Source organism: Haliotis rubra, unplaced genomic scaffold (assembly GCF_003918875.1).
Source record: "Haliotis rubra isolate DU_JTF1 unplaced genomic scaffold, ASM391887v1 Scf232, whole genome shotgun sequence".
NCBI lineage: Eukaryota > Metazoa > Mollusca > Gastropoda > Lepetellida > Haliotidae > Haliotis > Haliotis rubra.
The window spans coordinates 936,688-959,358 of record NW_025766359.1 but is presented as its reverse complement, the minus strand read 5'-3'; the positions used below and the strand labels follow the sequence as shown (position 1 = coordinate 959,358).

Genomic DNA, 22,671 nt, shown 5'->3' with positions numbered 1-22,671 from the left:
CCCGCCGTGATGTTGCTGGAATATTGCTAAAAGCGGCGTAAAACAAACTCAGTCAGTCAGTAAATAGCTGCATGCTCTATTCTCAGCTCATTACGATCCTAGGCACAGTCAAAACATCCTAGCGCTAAACTCCCACAAACAAACTTTGTGACTGTTGGCTATAGTTGTCGTATTTTGTATATCCTATGATGTTTGATGATGCAACCAATTATAGTAGAAATTATGAATGGCTATCATCTGTTAATACTTGCTAATACTGGATTGAGACATATATGGCTTTCACAAAACGTTTTCCCTGGTTAAAATACCCAAACAAATGTCCGACCATTTCATCACCGCCAATACCATCTCATTGCATTTGATACCTCTACTGCCGATGTTCACGGCCCGAGTGAAATACAGTTTAGTATTCCTCTCCTCTGTTTTACCATACCTAGTTGGCAGTGCTTCTGTTCTTGACATTCCATGACGTTGGAGTGGCTAGTTGTCAGTGATGTGAACATGTCCTATCATTTTCATTCTTGTAATAATTTTGGGAAGTTTTTTCTTAGATATATAATCTGGGCCGTGGAACTTAAAGCGCTATAACCATGTCCGCCAGTATTCTGTTTCCGAAGGTGATCTCCGAGAATAGCTTCGTTTGTTTTGTAATGCCATTATGCCTATATCTTCTTTATTATCTTCACAGAATGCCATCGCCCTGTTATCTACAGAGTCCTTGATCGCAAGTACAGGATTAGATGTCAACATCGCCTGGAAATACCAAAAGGTCTTGGGGAAACTCAATATTTACTTGCTGTGATAAGGAGGCTCTCACACTTCATTCAACCGGAAGTTCCAGCTTCTCCAGGATTGTACGAAGTGTCTTTGGAGTAAGAAATTATATTTTCTGGCCATAGATTCGTGGATTGTTTCTATCCTTTTTGTCAAGATGCAAATGAAGATTGAAGTATGAGAACGTTGGACAAAGTTGATCAGATAGAATAGTGTTGTGCAAGCCCAATACAGAACGCCGAGCTGTGTGTGCCTGACTGAACACAGAGATGAATATGGCCATGTTCCTTCCATCCTTTATTTTCTGCAGTTCTGTTCTTTTCATCTTGACATTCCCAAACTTCGCCAGCACGACAACAACAATGGTAAGGATTACTCATTGTTCTAGACTTCACGAATTAAACGTAAAACCTTGTGTGCAACTGTGACTGACTATTCTTGAAACTTTACCACAATAAAACACTTTGTATTTTAAAAATGTAAAAAGCTGACGTTGATTTGAGAGTAGACACATATCTGATTCGAACTATTCTTGACAAGGAAAAACTGTGAGATTCTTGTTCTTCTTTGGAATGATCGTGGTTATTGTCATAAGTTAGAAACTTTAGTTTGAATGGAAATCGAACATTGTACACTCAAATCTGAAGCTTGAGAGGAGCGGTGAGAGAATATGAGTAACCTGCTTGAATATACATTGTGAGTGAGAATATATACACTAAACGCCAAAAGAAACGTTTCCGTCCTTCCTTAATGACGGAGGTCTTCAGCTGGCGTTGCGATACGTGGACGTGAACTTCCTGGTCTGTCTACGGTGACCCCAGTCTGTCTGAAGCCCTGAATATGTCTTATAACCGTGATGCGGTGGCATCCGAGGGTCTTGGCAACAGCGTTGTATGTCGACCCTATCTGCACCATCCCAATGGCTCTTTCTCTCTCTTATGCTGTTAATCTAGGCATATTTATCGTACTTGTGTATCATATAATGTATTCTAGGCTCTCTTTATACCCTATAGAATCATTCTACATGTGAAATGGATGCAAATAGTGCTTGAATATTGCTGTATTTTGGCGATTGATATTGTTATGTGTAAACAGAAAATGGAAAAATGTTACTTTCTAAACATTTTTTTCACAATATCAAAGACACGTTTTATATGTTTTCACTAATGCAAATCAGCAGAAAATGTTTTAAAACACTGAAATCATAGGAATGATTATTTTACAATTTTACACACTCTACAACAGTTGTTTCTTGTTTTAATAGTTGAAAAATGATGACTTTCAATGGTTTATCATTTTCCTAAAGCAGAATTTTATTTCAACCTATCTTTTGGACATCAAAATAACTGTTTTTGGTTTATTTCGGCATGGACGAATATAGGACAATTTAACTCTTCTGAAAAAAGATGAATGTATTTCAGAATGTATTTCAGAATTTGTTTTCGTGATTTGCATAAAGCTGTGTTGTTAAGCTTTCTTTTACACTAATACCTTCTAACATACCTTTGATAGTTTTTCAGTAATTCATAAAGGTAGGAGGGTAGCGTTTCTTTTTGACGTTTAGTATATATTCTTGGAACAAACATTTTTCTTTTCGTCTGCATGTTGGCGATATTTAACATAACATCTCCATTACCTTACAATGTTGACCCTTGAAGAACTGGGTTAGAACTGATACATGCAAGGTAATAGGTGAATAACAAGGTCGGGTGGTCAGGTTCATAAACTTGATCCAATTGCTTAGATCGATGCTCGTGGTGTGAATCACTGGTTTGTCTGGTCGAGACTGGATTACATACAGACCATTGGGTTATTGCTGAGTGCAGAGTTACACAAAACACATATTATAAAAACCTTACAATTTCAAATGATTCCAAGTATGTCCGGCCATACAGTCATGCTGTACATATACTCTTCACAAAAAATAGGGGATAATGACACGTAAATGTTAATGTTGATTCAGCATTAGATTGGTCAAGGTGTGGCATCAATATAACTGACTGAGCTCCACTCCACATTCTGCCAGAAAGAACGACTGACAGTATTACCCGGGCAAGATAATGACAGCCCCTGTTGTCCCGTCTGCTTGCCACGTGAGTTGTCCTCCAGCGTCACGACACACAAAGAATGTCATAGAATGTCTGCAATGACTCTTCCCACGATAGGGATACCGCTACACGCCACTGACCACGTATGGGACACGATAGGGATATCGCTACATGCCACTGACCACGTCTAAGGCACGATAGGGATATCGCTACATGCCACTGACCACGTCTGGGACACGATAGGGATACCGCTACATGCCACTGACCATGTATGGGACACGATAGAGATACCGCTACACGCCACTGACCACGTAACCAACCCTTCCTAGTCCTACGATCAATTTGACGAGTTCTTTGTTGTGTTTCTTTGTTGATTGTAAATGACTGTTCTCTGACCAGGATCCGACCAGCAAACAGTTGTTTAGGTTGTACCTGGCTAATGTCACCTGCCAAAAGCGGATTGCTGACACGAGGGTCCCTTCAACAGGTGAGTGAGTGTAACGGTGAATGGTCGGGATAGTGGGTGAGCTGACAGATGCCACCGTAGGCTGGAACAGCTGAAATATTGCTGCAAGCGGCACAACGCCAAACTTGATCCCTCCCTCCCGTTTCATATGATCACAATTTGCAACTTCTCATTTCGTACACTAAAATAATAAATGTTTATTTTGGCACACAAAAGGCAACATTTAATTGCAACTTTAAAAATCTTATCACACAAACATAACGTTCCCTGTCAGTGAAGGTGTTTATCTGTACTCTACTTGTGTGCTTCAGGAATCTACTGCAACATGACGTTTGACAATATCATGTGCTGGCCTTACACACCTGCAGGAACTGTTGCTAGGCAACGATGTGCTGACTATGTGCATAACTTTATGACTTCAGGTGAGTAGGGATGATCTATAGAGTCTATCTATTCCTACATATGTTCAATCAGGACTGCAAATGTATACAACCAACACTTCTTGTACGAACCCAGCTACTCCAGAATCCTGTCATCTGGACAGCTGATGCTTTACAAAGAATGTCACTGGAACGTTTTGGTTTCATTCAACTTTATGTTCGTCCTCCCGAAGGTTAATGCAGATAGGATACTTATAATGTGTAACCCTTATAATATGTGACGGTGTTGGTTGCTCTTGCTGTAAACCACTGGTGAGTATGTTCCCTCATTACCCCGAAATTGCCCAATCTACCTTTATCTTCACTGCAGAGAGTCGATGTGTTCTCTGCTCACATTATTCATATAAATAACCTGTTCTGCTAGGCAAGACATGTTTCGTTTCGTTTTACGTTTTATGCCAACATTTGAAGATACGAAACATATTTTGCGGTTTATTTGGCAGAGAAAAAAATATTTAAAGTGTCTTCCAAAACACAAAAGTGAAATAGTTCAACCAAAAGTAATATTTATCAGTCTGTTCATATGTTATAGAAAGTTCTCAATATCTGGCATTTAAACAGACCCCATACCACCACCCATACCCATCCACCCACCCACCCACCTAAATCTCATCATTCTATTTTAGTAGAAAGCGCTGTGTTGTTTGAGTGCATTGTGAAAGAGATCCACATGTTGTTGTGTAATGAACGTGTTGTGTTGTCAGACTGCATTGTGATAGAGATCCACATGTTGTTGTGTAATGAACGTGTTGTGTTGTCTGACTGCATTGTGAAAGAGATCCACATATTGTTGTGCAATGAACCTGCTGTGTTGTCTGAATGCATTATGGAAGAGATCCACATATTGTGACTGCATTGTGAAAGAGATCCACATATTCTGTAATGAACGTGCTCTGTTGTTGTGAAAGTGATCCACATATTGACTCCATTGTGAATGAGATCCACATATTGTTGTGTAATGAACATGTTGTGTTGTCTGACTGCATTGTGCAAAGTGGTATCCACATATTGTTGTGTAATGCAGGTGCTGTGTTGTCTGACTGCATTGTGAAAGAGATCCACATATTATTGTGTAATGAACATGTTGTGTTGTCTGACTGCATTGTGCTGTGATCCACATATTGTTGTCCATTGTGTTGTGTTGTCTCTGAGATACATTGTGAAAGAGATCCACATATTGTTGTGTAATGAACGTGTTGTGTTGTCTGACTCCATTGTGAAAGAGATCCACATATTGTGTGAATGAACGTTTGTGTTGTCTGACTGCATTATGGACATATTGTTGTGTAATGAACGTGCTGTTATGTCTGACTGCATTGTGAAAGAGATCCACATATTCGTGTTGTGTAATGAACGTGTTGTGTTGTCTGACTGCCATTGTGAAAGTGATCCACATATTGTTGTGTAATGAAGGTGCTGTGTTGTATGCCTGCATTGTGGAAGAGATCCACATATTGAGACTGCATTGTGAAAGATATCCACATATTGTTGCGCAATGAACGTGTTGTGTTGTCTGACTGCATTGTGGAAGAGATCCACATATTGTTGTGTAATGAACGTGTTGTGTTGTCTTTCTGCATTGTGAAAGAGATCCACATATTGTTGTGTAATGAACATGCTGTGTTGTCTGACTGCATTGTGAAAGAGATCCACATATCGTTGTGTAATGAACGTGCTGTGTTGTCTGACTCCATTGTGGAAGAGATCCACATATTATTGTGTAATGAACATGTTATGTTGTCTGACTCTATTGTGGAAGAGATCCACATATTGTTCTGTAATAAAGGTGCTGTGTTGTCTGACTCCATTGTGGATGAGATACACATATTGTTGTGTAATGCATGTGCTGTGTTGTCTTACTCCATTGTGAAAGTAATCCACATATTGTTGTGTAATGAACGTGTTGTGTTGTCTGACTGCATTGTGAAAGAAATCCACATATTGTTGTGTAATGAACGTGTTGTGTTGTCTGACTCCATTGTGAAAGTGATCCACATAGTGTTGTGTAATGAACGTGCTGTGTTGTTTGCCTGCATTGTGGAAGAGATCCACATATTGTTGTGTAATGAACATGCTGTGTTGTCTGACTCCATTGTGAAAGTGATCCACATATTGTTGTGTAATGAACACGCTGTGTTGTCTGACTGCATTAAGGAAGAGATCCATATATTGTTGTGCAATGAACGTGCTCTTTTGTCTGACTGCATTATGGAAGATATCCACATATTGTGGCTGCATTGTGAAAGAGATCCACATATTGCGACTGCATTGTGAAAGAGATCCATATATTGTTGTGTAATGCAGGTGCTGTGTTGTCTGACTCCATTGTGAAAAAGATCCACATGTTGTTGTGTAATGAATGTGTTGTGTTGTCTGACAGCATTGTGAAAGAGATCCACATATTGTGCCTGCATTGTGAAAGAGATGCACATATTGTTGTGTAATGAAGGTGCTGTGTTGTCTGACTGCATTGTGGAAGACATCCCCATATTGTGACTGCATTGTAAAGGAGATCCACATATTGCTGTGTAATGAAGGTGCTGTGTTGTCTGACTTCATTGTGAAAGAAATCCACATATTTTTGTGTAATGAACGTGCTGTGTTTTCTGAATGCATTGTGAAAGAGATCCACATATTGTTGTGTAATGAACTTGCTGTGTTGTCTGACTGCATTGTGAAAGAGATCCAGATATTGTTGTGTAATGAACATGTTGTGTTCTCTTACTGCATTGTGAAAGAGATCCACATATTGTTGTGTAATTAAGGTGCTGTGTTGTCTGACTGCATTGTGAAAGAGATCCACATATTTTAATGTAATGAACATGTTGCGTTGTCTGACTGCATTGTGAAAGAGATCCACATATTGTTGTGTAATGGACATGCTGTGTTGTCTGACTGCAATGTGAAAGAGATTTACATAGTCTTGTGTAATGAACGTGCTGTGTAGTCTGACTGCATTGTGAAAGAGATCAACATGTTGTTGTGTAATAAACGTGATGTGTGGTCTGACTGCATTGTGAAAGAGATCCACATGTTGTTGTGTAATGGACATGCTGTGTTGTCTGACTGCATTGTGAAAGAGATCCACATATTGTTGTGTAATGAAGCTGCTGTGTTTTCTGACCTTATTGTGAAATAGATCCATGTATTGTTGTGTAATGAATATGCTGTGTTGTCTGAATCAACTGTAAAAGTGATCCACATTTTGTGACTGTATTTTGAAAGATATCCACATGTTGTTGTGTAATGAAGGTGCTGTGTTTTCTGACTGCATTGTGAAAGAGATACACATATTGTTGTGTAATGAACATGATGTGTTGTCTGACTCCATTGTGAAAGAGATCCACATGTTGTTTTGTAATGAAAGTGTTGTCTTGTCTGACTGCATTGTGAAAGAGATCCACATATTGTGGTGTAATGAAGGTGCTGTGTTGTCTGACTGCATTGTGAAAGAGATCCACATATTATTGTGTAATGAACATGATGTGTTGTCTGACTCCATTGTGAAAGAGATCCACATGTTGTTGTGTAAAGAAAGTCTTGTCTTGTCTGACTGCATTGTGAAAGACATCCACATATTGTTCTGTAATGAAGGTGCTGTGTTGTCTGCCTGCATTGTGGAAGAGATCCACATATTGTGACTCCATTGTGAAAGATATCCACATATTGTTGTGCAAAGAACGTGTTGTGTTGTCTGACTGCATTGTGAAAGAGATCCACATATTTTAATGTAATGAACGTGTTGCGTTGTCTGACTGCATTGTGAAAGAGATCCACATATTGTTGTGTAATGGACATGCTGTGTTGTCTGACTGCAATGTGAAAGAGATTTACATAGTCTTGTGTAATGAACGTGCTGTGTAGTCTGACTGCATTGTGAAAGAGATCCACATGTTGTTGTGTAATAAACGTGATGTGTGGTCTGACTGCATTGTGAAAGAGATCCACATGTTGTTGTGTAATGGACATGCTGTGTTGTCTGACTGCATTGTGAAAGAGATCCACATATTGTTGTGTAATGAAGCTGCTGTGTTGTCTGACCTTATTGTGAAATAGATCCATGTATTGTTGTGTAATGAATATGCTGTGTTGTCTGAATCAACTGTAAAAGTGATCCACATTTTGTGACTGTATTGTGAAAGATATCCACATGTTGTTGTGTAATGAAGGTGCTGTGTTTTCTGACTGCATTGTGAAAGAGATACACATATTGTTGTGTAATGAACATGATGTGTTGTCTGACTCCATTGTGAAAGAGATCCACATGTTGTTTTGTAATGAAAGTGTTGTCTTGTCTGACTGCATTGTGAAAGAGATCCACATATTGTGGTGTAATGAAGGCGCTGTGATGTCTGTCTGCATTGTGAAAGACATCCACATATTGTTCTGTAATGAAGGTGCTGTGTTGTCTGCCTGCATTGTGGAAGAGATCCACATATTGTTGTGACTGCATTGTTGTGTTGAAAGAGAGATCCAGATCCACATATTGTGACTGCATTGTGAAAGACATCCACATATTGTTGTGTAATGAACGTGTTGTGTTGTCTGACTGCATTGTGAAAGAGATCCACATATTGTTGTGTAATGAACGTGTTGTGTTGTCTGACTCCATTGTGAAAGAGATCCACATGTTGTTGTGTAATTAAGGTGCTGTGTTGTCTGACTGCATTGTGAAAGAGATCCACATATTATTGTGTAATGAACGTGTTGTGTTGTCTGACTGTATTGTGAAAGAGATCAACATATTGTTGTGTAATGAACGTGTTGTGTTGTCTGACTCCATTGTGAAAGTGATCCACATATTTTTGTGTAGTGAAGGTGCTGTGTTGTCTGACTGCATTGTGAAATAGATCCACATATTCTTGAGTAATGAACGTGTTGTGTTGTCTGACTGCATTGTGAAAGTGATCCACATATTGTTGTGCAATGAACGTGTTGTGTTGTTTGACTGCATTATGGAAGCGATCCACATATTGTGAATGCATTGTGAAAGAGATCCACATATTGTTGTGTAATGAACGTGCTGTGTTGTCTGACTCCATTGTGAAAGTGATGCACATATTGTTGCGTAATGAACACGCTGTGTTGTCTGACTGCATTAAGGAAGAGATCCATATATTGTTGTGCAATGAACGTGCTCTTTTGTCTGACTGCATTATGGAAGATATCCACATATTGTGACTGCATTGTGAAAGAGATCCACATATTGCGACTGCATTGTGAAAGAGATCCATATATTGTTGTGTAATGCAGGTGCTGTGTTGTCTGACTGCATTGTGAAAGAGATAGACATATTGTTGTTTAATGAACATGTTGTGTTGTCTGACTCCATTGTGAAAAAGATCCACATGTTGTTGTGTAATGAATGTGTTGTGTTGTCTGACAGGATTGTGAAAGAGATCCACATATTGTGCCTGCATTGTGAAAGAGATACACATATTGTTGTGTAATGAAGGTGCTGTGTTGTCTGACTGCATTGTGGAAGACATCCCCATACATATTGTTGTGACTGCATTTGTGAAAGAGATCCACATGTAAAGAAAGAGATCCACATATTGCTGTGTAATGAACATGATGTGTTGTCTGACTCCATTGTGAAAGAGATCCACATGTTGTTTTGTAATGAAAGTGTTGTCTTGTCTGACTGCATTGTGAAAGAGATCCACATATTGTGGTGTAATGAAGGCGCTGTGATGTCTGTCTGCATTGTGAAAGACATCCACATATTGTTCTGTAATGAAGGTGCTGTGTTGTCTGCCTGCATTGTGGAAGAGATCCACATATTGTGACTGCATTGTGAAAGACATCCACATATTGTTGTGCAAAGAACGTGTTGTGTTGTCTGACTGCATTGTGAAAGAGATCCAGATATTGTTGTGTTATGAACGTGTTGTGTTGTCTGACTCCATTGTGAAAGAGATCCACATGTTGTTGTGTAAAGAAAGTCTTTTCTTGTCTGACTGCATTGTGAAAGACATCCACATATTGTTCTGTAATGAAGGTGCTGTGTTGTCTGACTGCATTGTGAAAGAGATGCACATATTATTGTGTAATGAACATGATGTGTTGTCTGACTCCATTGTGAAAGAGATCCACATGTTGTTGTGTAAAGAAAGTCTTTTCTTGTCTGACTGCATTGTGAAAGACATCCACATATTGTTCTGTAATGAAGGTGCTGTGTTGTCTGCATTGTGGAAGAGATCCACATATTGTGACTGCATTGTGAAAGATATCCACATATTGTTGTGCAAAGAACGTGTTGTGTTGTCTGACTGCATTGTGAAAGAGATCCACATATTTTAATGTAATGAACGTGTTGCGTTGTCTGACTGCATTGTGAAAGAGATCCACATATTGTTGTGTAATGGACATGCTGTGTTGTCTGACTGCAATGTGAAAGAGATTTACATAGTCTTGTGTAATGAACGTGCTGTGTAGTCTGACTGCATTGTGAAAGAGATCCACATGTTGTTGTGTAATAAACGTGATGTGTGGTCTGACTGCATTGTGAAAGACATCCACATGTTGTTGTGTAATGGACGTGCTGTGTTGTCTGACTGCATTGTGAAAGAGATCCACATATTGTTGTGTAATGAAGCTGCTGTGTTGTCTGACCTGAGTGAAATAGATCCATGTATAGTTGTGTAATGAATATGCTGTGTTGTCTGAATCATTGTGTAAAAGTGATCCACATTTTGTTGACTGTATTGTGAAAGATATCCACATGTTGTTGTGTAATGAAGGTGCTGTGTTTTCTGACTGCATTGTGAAAGAGATACACATATTGTTGTGTAATGAACATGATGTGTTGTCTGACTCCATTGTGAAAGAGATCCACATGTTGTTTTGTCATGAAAGTGTTGTCTTGTCTGACTGCATTGTGAAAGAGATCCACATATTGTGGTGTAATGAAGGTGCTGTGTTGTCTGACTGCATTGTGAAAGAGATGCACATATTATTGTGTAATGAACATGATGTGTTGTCTGACTCCATTGTGAAAGAGATCCACATATTGTTGTGTAAAGAAAGTCTTGTCTTGTCTGACTGCATTGTGAAAGACATCCACATATTGTTCTGTAATGAAGGTGCTGTGTTGTCTGCCTGCATTGTGGAAGAGATCCACATATTGTGACTGCATTGTGAAAGATATCCACATATTGTTGTGCAAAGAACGTGTTGTGTTGTCTGACTGCATTGTGAAAGAGATCCACATATTGTTGTGTTATGAACGTGTTGTGTTGTCTGACTCCATTGTGAAAGTGATCCACATATTGTTGTGTAGTGAAGGTGCTGTGTTGTATGCCTGCATTGTGGAAGAGATCCACATATTGTTGTGTAATGAACTTGCTGTGTTCTCTTACTGCATTGTGAAAGAGATCCACATGTTGTTGTGTAATTAAGGTGCTGTGTTGTCTGACTGCATTGTGAAAGAGATCCACATATTGTTGTGTAATGGACATGCTGTGTTGTCTGACTGCAATGTGAAAGAGATTTACATATTCTTGTGTAATGAACGTGCTGTGTAGTCTGACTGCATTGTGAAAGAGATCCACATATTGTTGTGTAATAAACGTGATGTGTGGTCTGACTGCATTGTGAAAGAGATCCACATGTTGTTGTGTAATGGACATGCTGTGTTTTCTGACTGCATTGTGAAAGAGATCCACATATTGTTGTGTAAGGAAGCTGCTGTGTTGTCTGACCTTATTGTGAAATAGATCCACATATTGTTGTGTAATGAATATGCTGTGTTGTCTGAATCAATTGTGAAAGTGATTCACATTTTGTGACTGTATTGTGAAAGATATCCACTTGTTGTTGTGTGATGAATTGGCTGTGTTTTCTGACTGCATTGTGAAAGAGATCCACATGCTGTTGTGTAATGAACGTGCTGTGTTGTCTGACTGCATTGTGAAAGACATGCACACATTGTTGTGTAATGAACGTGCTGTGTTGTCTGACTCCATTGTGAAAGAGATCCACATATTGTTGTGTTAGTAACATGTTATGTTGTCTGACCTTATTGTGAAAGAAATCCAAATATTGTTGTGTAATGAACGTTCTGTGTTGTCTGACTGCATTGTGAAAGATGTCCACATATTGTTGTGTATTGAACGTGCTGTGTTGTCTGAATGCATTGTGAAAGAGATCCACATAGCGTTGTGTAACAAACGTGCTGTGTTGTCTGACTCCAGTGTGAAAGAGATGCACATATTGTTGTGTAATGTACGTGCTGTGTCCTCTGACTCCATTGTGAAAGAGATCCACATATTGTTGTGTATTGAAGGTGCTGTGTTGTCTGACTGCATTGTGAAAGAGATCCACATAGTTTTGTGTAATAAACGTGCTGTGTCCTCTGACTCCATTGTGAAAGAGATCCACATATTGTTGTGTAATGAACATGTTGTGTTGTCAGCCTACGTCACTCGGCGTTGTATGGAGGACGGGACCTGGTGGTTCAACCCGCAGGAGAACAATACGTGGAGCAACTACACCGCCTGCGTGCCACGGCCGCCCAAACAAGTGGATCCCCTCATCAAGGTAGTTCGACTGATGTACATGAACGTGCATCTATGTATCTAACCATAATCTGCTCGCAGTTTCACGTGTAGGACTGAACCGAGGTAGGATATCAAGCGGTATTGTATCGACAATTTACATTGTATCAATGACACCTATTTACTATTAAACGTGTACATATTTTTGCGAAGAAAACATGCTGACTTATACGTTTCTTCAATGTAATAAAAAAATAACAAAACTAATGACGATAAAAAAGAATAATGATAATATAAAAAATAATAAACACAGGAAGAGGAAATTAGAAGATGAACCAGACACTGCCTCCTCCGCCAGTACTGACGCCATAGGAAATCGATTTCTCAAACAGGCGCCGAGGGACTGTTTCCCTATTTATGCACAATGATACAACCCCCACACACCACATACATACAATATGCAACACTCCATTATGGGTGTGAAAGTGCTATAGTAATCTGAAGTTTCTTTTTTCACTGGTTTAGGTGTGCATCTGGGCGTCTCATTAGCTTCGAGTACACACTTATATGTCATCATTTGGACAACATCATTATGAAAACGATCTTTTAGTTTCTCTAATACATGTCCTCGAGACACCCGTTGTTGGTTGCTTGCACGTATTCTCTACGATAAATCCAACCATCCCTCCTTTAAGACTGTTATTCCTTTGTGGAATATGTTTGCAGAATATAGCAGAAATCTGTACCTATATTGTGCGAGTCGCATGAGGTTGATGCACATAAAATGTGTCGTTTGATACACGTGCACCAAGTTCCGTTGATCTTTACAATACATGGTAGAAGGCACTTTACGTCATTGCGACTTCAAAAATAAGCTGTCGGGGAATATGGTATAGAGCTCTGAACAAGGATGTACATGTATACTCTTAAACAAAAGTAGGGGAACCCGAACTTTCAATTTGGATAGGAAGTATAAGCGTTAACAAACTTTTCAAAGATCGACATCTAATGAACGCACCACCATTTCTCTTTATCACCACCCCTAAACACAAAATGAAAATCATACACATGCAAATTTCACGTCATACCCCAATCATCTTTCAAGAGCGATTACTGTACAAACAACTATGGTCATAAGGAAGTGCAAGTGGTGATGCACTCTCAAAACATTCATTAGTATCACATATTATTATCATATATTATTATCATATCAACGTTGATTGACACCGATATATCTCCCATTTTTCTCAATCGTAAATACAAAATTAAGTTCCCCTACTTTTTTTGAAGAGTATATATCGTTCTCCCATTATCTCATTACTTCATTATCGTTCAAGGTAACACTTTGTAATGGAACAGTGAACATAGTATTTTCTAAGCCGTTAAGGATTGTACAATTTTCTGAAAATTATAGTATATTTCACAACAATGTTATATACAATGTGTAGCCGGAGTTAAATCTACCACTAAAGTGTAGAAAGATATTACGTCAGTTTAAAATGTACATGTATTAAACTAAGTGCGTTAAAGTCAATGAACCAAAATTTATCATAAACACAGTGTCATTACATCGCACAGCAGTCTGCGAGATATGAACACGTTGGAGGAGCCGTAAGTAATATATAATGAAATACTTTTTTCCAAAGAGTGAATGATAACGATGATAATGATATTGATGACGTATTTGTTCGTATTATTTATGCACTGATTCTATCCATCCTATCGAGTGTCTTGTTCTGTCGAGATATCTATATGAAAGGGCCATCGGTTCTCGTCCATCAAACGTTTATATACTCTCCCAAAAAAGAAACGCATAGAGGAATTTCAACTGTATTTTTATGTTTATTTTGAAACATCTTGTAGGCTTTATGAGTCAATGAAATATAGCGAAATTGCACACTGGGAATGCAGACTTATCCGTCTTTGGCACTAACTCGAGGAAAGTCAGTTTGAGTGTCACATGGAGACGTGTGGTGGCGCTGAAGTCAATACCTCGTGTGACCACCGTGGGCATCCAGACCTGCACGGCATCGCCTCGGCATCGAACGAATAAGTCTCAGAATCTCGTGTTGCCCAATCGCAGCCCACTCTGCCTGTAGTGCCTGTGCGAGGTGCTGAAGTGTTCGGGGCTGAGGGTTACGGCGTCGCACCCACCTATCCAGGGCATCCAACAGATGTTCGATCGGGTTTAAGTCCGGTGATCTTGAGGGCCAGGGGAGCACATTGATGTTGTGGTTCTGGAGGAAGTCTCTAGTGTGATGTGCTGTGTGGGGCCTGGCATTGTCCTGTTGAAACAACTCTCTCTGGCGATCAATGATTGGAAGGAGGTGTGGGCGTAGGATTTCGTCACAGTACCGTTGAGCTGTCAGGTTGCCCTGGATCATCACCAAATCACTTCTCCTACGGCTCCCCACATCATAACACTTCCTCGGCCGAATCTGTCCACCTGGGGAACGCAAGCGTCGGCGAAACGTTCACTTCGACGTCTGTACACCCGCATTCTTCCATGGCGTCGTTCCAATAGAAATCGTGATTCATCACTGAACCAGATTCTACGCCAATTCGGTAGGTTCCAGGCCTGAACGTTGGTGCACCCTTGAACTCGATGTCGACGATGTTCTTGTCGAAGCACAGGGCCAAAATAAGGTCTTCTGGCACGTAAACCAGCCTCTCTCAACCTGTTCCTGACGGTCTGTACAGAAAGCCTCCTCAATCCGGGTATTTGTCGAGCGGTACTGGTCGCCGTAGCTGTTCGATGACGCAGGTGATGTACCCGGATGTAGCGATCCTGCGCCGCAGTGGTCGCTCGAGGTCGCCCACTACGAGGGGCATCTGCTACCAAATCTGCCGGCGATATCTCTCCCAGAGCCTTGAAATGGTGTTTTGGTGAACATTCATGCGTCGGGCAACTGCACGTTGAGACTGGCCAGCTTCAAGCAAACCAATGGCGATATGACGGTTGGCTTCACTTAGACGTGGCATTTTGCGTTCGTCAACAATATTCCAAATACAGTGAATAATCGACAGACAGCGATCAACCTTTTATACCCATCATTGAGACTATCTGATCCCCAACTTTCACGTGCATTGCATGTGAATTGTGTATTCTGTGACACTACACCCCGAAATTGAAAATCATGCTGTTAAATACGGGTATTTTACGGATGGTGCGTTTTGTTGTGATGTTTCAAAACATAAACACCATAGGACTCATAAACAGAGCAAAACCTTTTGTAAAATGAATCACGTTTTAATTCATTGCTACATGAAATTGCTATTTTCATGATGCGTTTCCTTTTTGGGAGAGTATATATAGTGTTTTCTGTATGTGGTCACCGTAACCCTGTTAAACCAAACAATTATTTTTTTCCGAGTTAGTCAACTGGTTTTACAAATTCCTGAGAAATGAATACCTATGGCCCGGGCCCTATTGGTGATATGTGCCTTCTGTTATATACGGACGCTCACAACCATCCTTGTCCTGAAGTTTACGAATTCACACCCTTGGGACTAAGTATCGATGATACTGTTGCAGGAGCACATAGAGATAGTGATGCTGATCTCCAGGCTCGGCTACAGCATATCCCTGGCCATACTCCTCCTCGCCATCGTGTTGATGCTCATCTTCAGGTAAAGAGTAGCTGTATGAAATATCCAAATGAGTTTTTAACACCGCTTCTCCAAAATTCTGGAGTCATTTTCCAAAGAAAGCATGTGACTATTTCACAGTGTCTGAACCAAAACAGCAATGTGGCATTTTGTTAGTGTGAGCTGGGGTAACATAGCACCAATGACACAACACAACTGATTAGTTGGTATTATGTCTTACTAATAAAGGTTCTTACTATTCCAGTAGTTTTCATACCGCCATGGACTAAATAACGTGTATAGTCTGAGATACTTCTGTTTAAATAAACACAACATTTCACTTCTATTCAGTTGAAAAAGATCTCCTGGCAACTGAAGTAGACATGACACTCACGTCACTGGAACACGATATATCCTGCCTCCCTGTCAGGTTACTTAGTTGGTTCACATTTCACTTGTAGTCATTAAGTATCAAATATATATCCCAATGTCGTGCATTTTGTTTAATATGACATCTTTAAACTTATGTCAGGTGCCAGCTCAGGGTTGATATTTGCATGCATCACACATTCAGTTAATAATCATACCATCATCATCATCGTCGTCTGATCCGCATTTTAGTCGAACTCCTCGTTTGAAAAGAGGAAATGGAAATCAATTTACAGTAAATAGCCATATGCATTTCTAAAGTGAAAGTAATGTTTTCCCCGCTCCTCATCTAAACACCACGAATCTCCAATTAGAGAGCACAGTCCTCCGTAGACCTCAGTCTATGATGTCTAGTCCTGGCAATACATCATTCAACAGTGCGTGCCTCAATTAAGGCTGACGTACATTGTTCTCCTAGAGTCAGAATTGGTTAGCCGCATATAACAGAATGAGAAAATAATTACCTTCTAATTTGTCTGTAGACATTTATTATAACAAGTGTAAGTACAATAAATCAGTGTAGCAGCACAACATTACTGCATCACGTGTATGAAGTACATCAATTTAATAAATATCAGGAATTCTCAAGTTGTTATCTAAAACGTCCTATTCTGTCAGTCGCGATGGTTGATGGTTTGACTTTTGCTATATTACAATTATTCATGTGAGTGTATGAGTTATACACAGTGGTATATTTCCAGCATGACATATTAAATCAGACCCTATATATCAAACTCTCTCGCAAATAGGGAGTAGTTGTAGGTCCCATTAACACCGAATGTCAAAAGAAACGAAGGTTACATCTTATCTGTGTTCTTCAATCCCTCTTATCTACTACCTCCAGATGATTTATCCAGCCCAACATCCTTCATGTAGTTAAACCACCATAATTTCACCCACACCACGTAAATATCATCTTTGGAAATGCATTTCTTTCGTTCGTTTAATAACCTTTCGATTTTGATATACAGTAACCATTCTGAACCCGCGACTCAAACGTTTCTCAAATTTAAACAACAGGGACTTATTCGCCAGCACCTTAATCAGTAGTTGTGGGATGGTTGGGGAAATGTGTGATCCCGGGGTCTCATGCTCAGAGTAATGTCCACAAACAGTTGCAGGATCCGCTTATCACGCGATCCAATACAAGGTTATATTTCGGTATCTGTCATTCCTATTATTATTCCTGCCCGTACATTCATTTTATTCCAAGATGAAAATGTCTACTACTTTGATTTGTGCACTGCTTGGGTCACTATTTCAATCATATGGCGGGGTGCTGACAATCGAAGGATAATTAATAATTAGTTTTCGACTGGAACCAACGGTTAGCGAATAGAAGTCGCATCTCTACAGTCCGAATTCTGGGTCCTTAGACGAATGGAAAGGGTAACCCGTACCCCTGTTAAATGAAACAATGTATGTGTAAGTATAGGTGTTCCAGCGACGCACACCACTGATTCTGGCTGTGACTGTGACTGTGTTTAATATGGGACCCACAGGAGACTACACTGTCAGCGGAACATCCTCCACGTCAACCTATTCGTCTCGTTTGCCCTGCGCTCCATGCTGTGCCTGTTGATGGAGACGGTGCAAGGGACGGGGACGGATGTGGAGTCGCGGCAGGCGGGGTCGTCGCCCTCAGTACAGGAGACCGTAAGTATTCCCATACCTGACATCATTAGTATCTGTACATGCTCATGGTGGAAGAGATGGCAGAAAACAACTGTCTCTGGCACACTGTGATAATCCTTTCAACATTACACATGTGAACGTTTACACTACTATCATCATTGTTCATATTTCAGGCAAAGAATACTCCACAAAATGATAAAATCATACAGTATCTTAAACATTACCACGTTTGAGTATTTCTTGGAGTTGACTAGGTATTAAACCTGAACTATCACTATATTTGTCTTGACAGAGCTATTTCCCTTTGAATGTTATAATATATAACCCACACTGAATATTACATGATTCAAAATATAGTTTACATAGCAATAGTCAGTTGTGTTTATAGAGGTACACTGGCTATGTGTGATGTTTGTTTTCTTTACTTAAGTCACTTGAATAGGAGCTATAACAGAGAATGTTGAAAGTCAACATTATATTTCAGTGAAATGATTCCTGTGTATTAGTCGAGACATACTAATAAATACTAATACTAGAAAATATACAGAATTGTTTGATATTACAATTAATTAGTTCGAGGTCTGTTTGAAGTAATAATAAATTGTTATCGAGATGAAATTAGATAGAAATCCGTTAAATAAAGTAATATGCATATTTCACTAGTTTACCACACACATTTTGCCTAAATTTGTCCAAGTGAGAGAGTGAATATAGTTTTACGCCGCTCTCAGCAATATTCCAGCTATATGGCGGCGGTCTGTAGATAATCGAGTCTGGACCAGACAATCCAGTGATCAACAGCATGAGCATCGATCTGCGCCAATGGGAACCGATGACATGTGTCAACCAAGTCAGCGAGCCTGATCAAGGTTACAACATTCACGACTTTATGGTTCCTTGTAGAAAGTTTTATGTCAGACGTGTGGAGGACATATTCACATTTTACACATCCCAAAAATGATGCCCGATGCTATTCCTTATTATCACGCGTTTTGTCCGGTGAACAATTGACTCGCTATTGCATGCATTTATGACGGGTGTCACTGGCTGGGTAGGACACCTTCGTCTTTTCGACTGCTACCATCACAGGTTAATACCGATTCATAAACACATGCTTAAGACTTTGTCCTAATCGTACAGTCGATTTTCGGTTTATATCTAGGTTAAACCCACGAAACGCGGACCATGTCATAAATACTAAAGGGTACAGTAGACTCAACGATTATCATAATTTACTATGTTATTTCTCGGCTGGCAACTGTTTGAAATGACGACAAGGAAAGTGCATGTTAAACATGTGTTAAATTGTTTGCAATCACTGAAGGTTACAACTTCAATGGTTGATGACAGATGACTCGATCCTCATTGACAAAGCTGAACACGATGACATATGAAATGAAACATCACTGCCAAATGCATGAGAATCAACATAATTCATACACTATTCACGCGTTGGACTGTATTTCAATATCATGCCATACCTCTATTCAGTATTAGAGACGCTTAGAACAAATATAGTAAGTTCCCAAAACAACTTTTTAACACGAGTAGACCTGTACGAGAATATCACCGTGGCAGCTTTGTGACGGTAGGGAATTGATTCGCCGAGCACTGTATATCAGGTCAGTAGAGGTACATTCGAATCGGCTTGCAGACGAAACTGGCGTAAACTTTAATGAAAACCGAGAAAACCAAAGATAGCTATTCATTACATCATATCACTGGCTGGACAGTCGATAGAGCAGCGAATACTGAAATACACAACTTTGGAATACAGGGATTAGTTATGACATGTCGGTATACATTATTTGAAATAGATATGATTTGGTGTTAGATGTCATGTGACCATTAACCCGTGTAAAATGTCTTAATCTGATTTCCTGACGAGATTGCTTGGAGGAGATGTTTGAATCGCCTCTGTTATGTACAATGGAAGTCACAGATCGATGTTGAAGTCAAGTAATGACGACAGAGAAATGAATTGTTGTTAGCTATAGTCACCTCCCTTGGGTTATGAAGTACAATAAATGCTTAGATGGTTTCAAACTTTTTATGTTTCTGTTCCTCATGCGATATTTTGGTTACACAATAGAAGCCGTTATAACGCTCACTCAACTTTAACACCAATACTTATTGAAATAAAACATAAAGTCATTTGTCAAAAAGATAGAGAAATAATTACTACATGTACATATCAAACGAAATGTATTTGAGTCGTCTTACAGCATTAAGAGAAAAACTCCTGTAAATGTTGGCACATTTTTGTCACATTACAATTTATTGTTGGAGAGAAACATATTAACAAACGCTGTACTTTTATTGACGCTGTGAAATTCATGCAGAAACAGATTTTGTAAATTAGAAATATACATTACATGCAGTAAAAACTAGGATGAGCTGCAATAAATTTGACACTGAATCATTTGTTTTCGTTGAGAATAACAGGGGCGGTGGGGTAGCCTAGTGGTTAAAGCGTTGGCTCGTCACGCCGAAGACCTGGGTTCGAATACCGACATGGGTACAATGTGTGAAGCCCATTTCTGGTGTTCCCCGCCGAATATTGCTAAAAGCGGCGTAAAACCAAACTCAGTCAGTCCGTCAGTCGTTGAGAATAGGTGATCAGATGATAGAGCCTTGTATAAAACGTGTTTCTCTGCTTATAAGCAGCATAATTATTATCTTGTAAACAATGGGCGAAAAAACGCTTGTTCTCAAATATGCGTTTAAGCACTGCAACTATAATCTTTCATTTTCTGTTGTGTTTTAAGCACTGGGAATGCAAGCTTCTGTTCACCCTCCTTCACTATGCTCTGGGGGCCAACTACATGTGGATCTTCGTAGAGGGTCTCTATCTTCACACACTCATCATTCTAGCTGTGTTCTCACACAAGCGCGTCTTCAAGTGGTACATACTTCTCGGCTGGCGTAAGTGCACCCTTATCACTGTCTGACTGTATGTTGTAGTTCGTATTTTCACCAGGACGTCATCCCCAAATGTACATGCTGTGTAAGCCGGTGTTTGAAAAAGAGAAGTCGCTAGCTGCAGTCTAGCCAACTGTACGCCTGGTATCCATCGATAATATTTAGCACATCAGTACATACACCATATTCAGTCAGCAACGCATCGATGATATGATATCCCCTAGATGTCAGCGGTAATGTTTACACGGCTATGGACCACTGTCAGTGTAATGACGAAATAAATTCAGTCGAATTCTTTCTGATCATATTTATGAACCTGCATCAGTGTGTTTCATCTTGTGTGAGAGTATACTGCCCAGGGGGGTCACATCAACCCCTTTCTGGAACAAGATTGAATCAAAATACACGACGATATATTGATATAAATTTCCAACCTGAAGTTCAAATGGGAGTAAGTTATAGGGTCTGCAAAATACATTACTGTAATGCTGGGTGTATCAGTCTCTCATAATGGAAGACAAATGTACCGGATGTAAATATTCTGTAAATTCAGAAATCTGGCCACCGATACATAAACCTCCTCTGTGATGTATGTGGTGTCGGAAATGGTGTTTTCAAAGTCGTTCATGATGTAGACGGATTGTGACAAGTAACTATTTAGGGAACAGAGAGGACCCACGCTATGACTATAAGACCGATTGTTGCACATCCTTCCCAATAAAAAGTGTAAATACTATTTTGTAACAGGATATGTTTACAAAACGATTCTGACATTCAGACAATTCAGTTTGTCAATGCCGTGATGGTGTCTGCAAAATTACCCTCATCGTGCACACTGGGATGGCCATTACAGAATGTTAACTGTTAACATTCAGTTGGCAGAATAATCTCATTCGACCCAAATGTTAGTAGGTAATATTTTCCCACTTTTGTGACGATTGACTTTATGAATGAGATTTTTTCAAATAAAAATATATCAAAGCAACGAAAATGATATTTACCAGCATATGTTGATTTATTTGCAATACATTATCATTAAACATCATTACATGGATAATTGACGTACCTTACTTCATGTATTTTCTGGGGGCACGGATTGCTCAGCGGCAAGGAGTGCCACAATTCATTGTGCAGGGTTGTCTCCCTTATTCTTGGCAAGATCCGCAGACCGGGGTTTCGACTTCGCCCTGTTCATTATTTCTCATTTGTCAGCATTATCGCATTTCACCTCAGTGGTAAAGACCACGACTGTGACTAGTAATGTACCCAAACTCACTCACTCACTCATGTCTGTCTACAGTGTCGCCATTGCTGTTCGTCATCCCGTGGGTCATCGTCAGAGTCTACCTGGACAACACTCTGTAAGTAAACAATTTCCACCTCACACTTCAAGAGTGAACATATCCAATACATATCAAAAGATGCTTTCCTGACCTCGGTATGTCCAAGGTGGCTTACATTTGGAGAAACCACTCACCTAAACTGCCGGGCAAAAAAGTATTCACTTTAAAATTGAACGTGGCCATAACATTACCAACATTATAAACGTAATCAAAACGGAAATAGAAGCAAAGTGAAAGTCCCAAACGCAGTTCTGACACCCGTATGAAGTACCGATCTTCCAAAACCAGTCCCTCACTTTTCGATACCATGAAAAATGGGTATTAATGTCTTTGGCCCGTTCGTTTATGACATAGAAGATAACATTGGTCTAAAAACAGGAACCATCATTGAGTGAATAGCAGTAGTACGAGGCTGTAGAATATCCTGTTCTATAATATGTTTGTTGTGATCAGTGGAGGTTGTGGTAAACATTGGAGGGTACGTTTGTTGTGATTAGAAGTGAGGACGTTTGTCGTCAACGTTTGTTG

General features: G+C 39.7%; 1 protein-coding gene across 1 annotated transcript in view; it reads left to right on the top strand.

Moving 5' to 3' along the window:
* The first annotated feature begins 954 nt into the window (after positions 1-954).
* The window catches only part of LOC124278171 (parathyroid hormone/parathyroid hormone-related peptide receptor-like), a 40,322-nt gene continuing 18,605 nt past the window's right edge, over positions 955-22,671 (top strand). The window contains exons 1-8 of the mRNA XM_046713908.1: positions 955-1,139; positions 3,222-3,309; positions 3,600-3,710; positions 12,145-12,269; positions 15,762-15,856; positions 17,746-17,899; positions 20,647-20,803; positions 22,101-22,161. Coding sequence (XP_046569864.1) covers positions 1,044-1,139; positions 3,222-3,309; positions 3,600-3,710; positions 12,145-12,269; positions 15,762-15,856; positions 17,746-17,899; positions 20,647-20,803; positions 22,101-22,161 — 887 coding nt within the window. The 5' untranslated portion in view covers positions 955-1,043. The remainder of the gene's footprint in view (positions 1,140-3,221; positions 3,310-3,599; positions 3,711-12,144; positions 12,270-15,761; positions 15,857-17,745; positions 17,900-20,646; positions 20,804-22,100; positions 22,162-22,671) is intronic.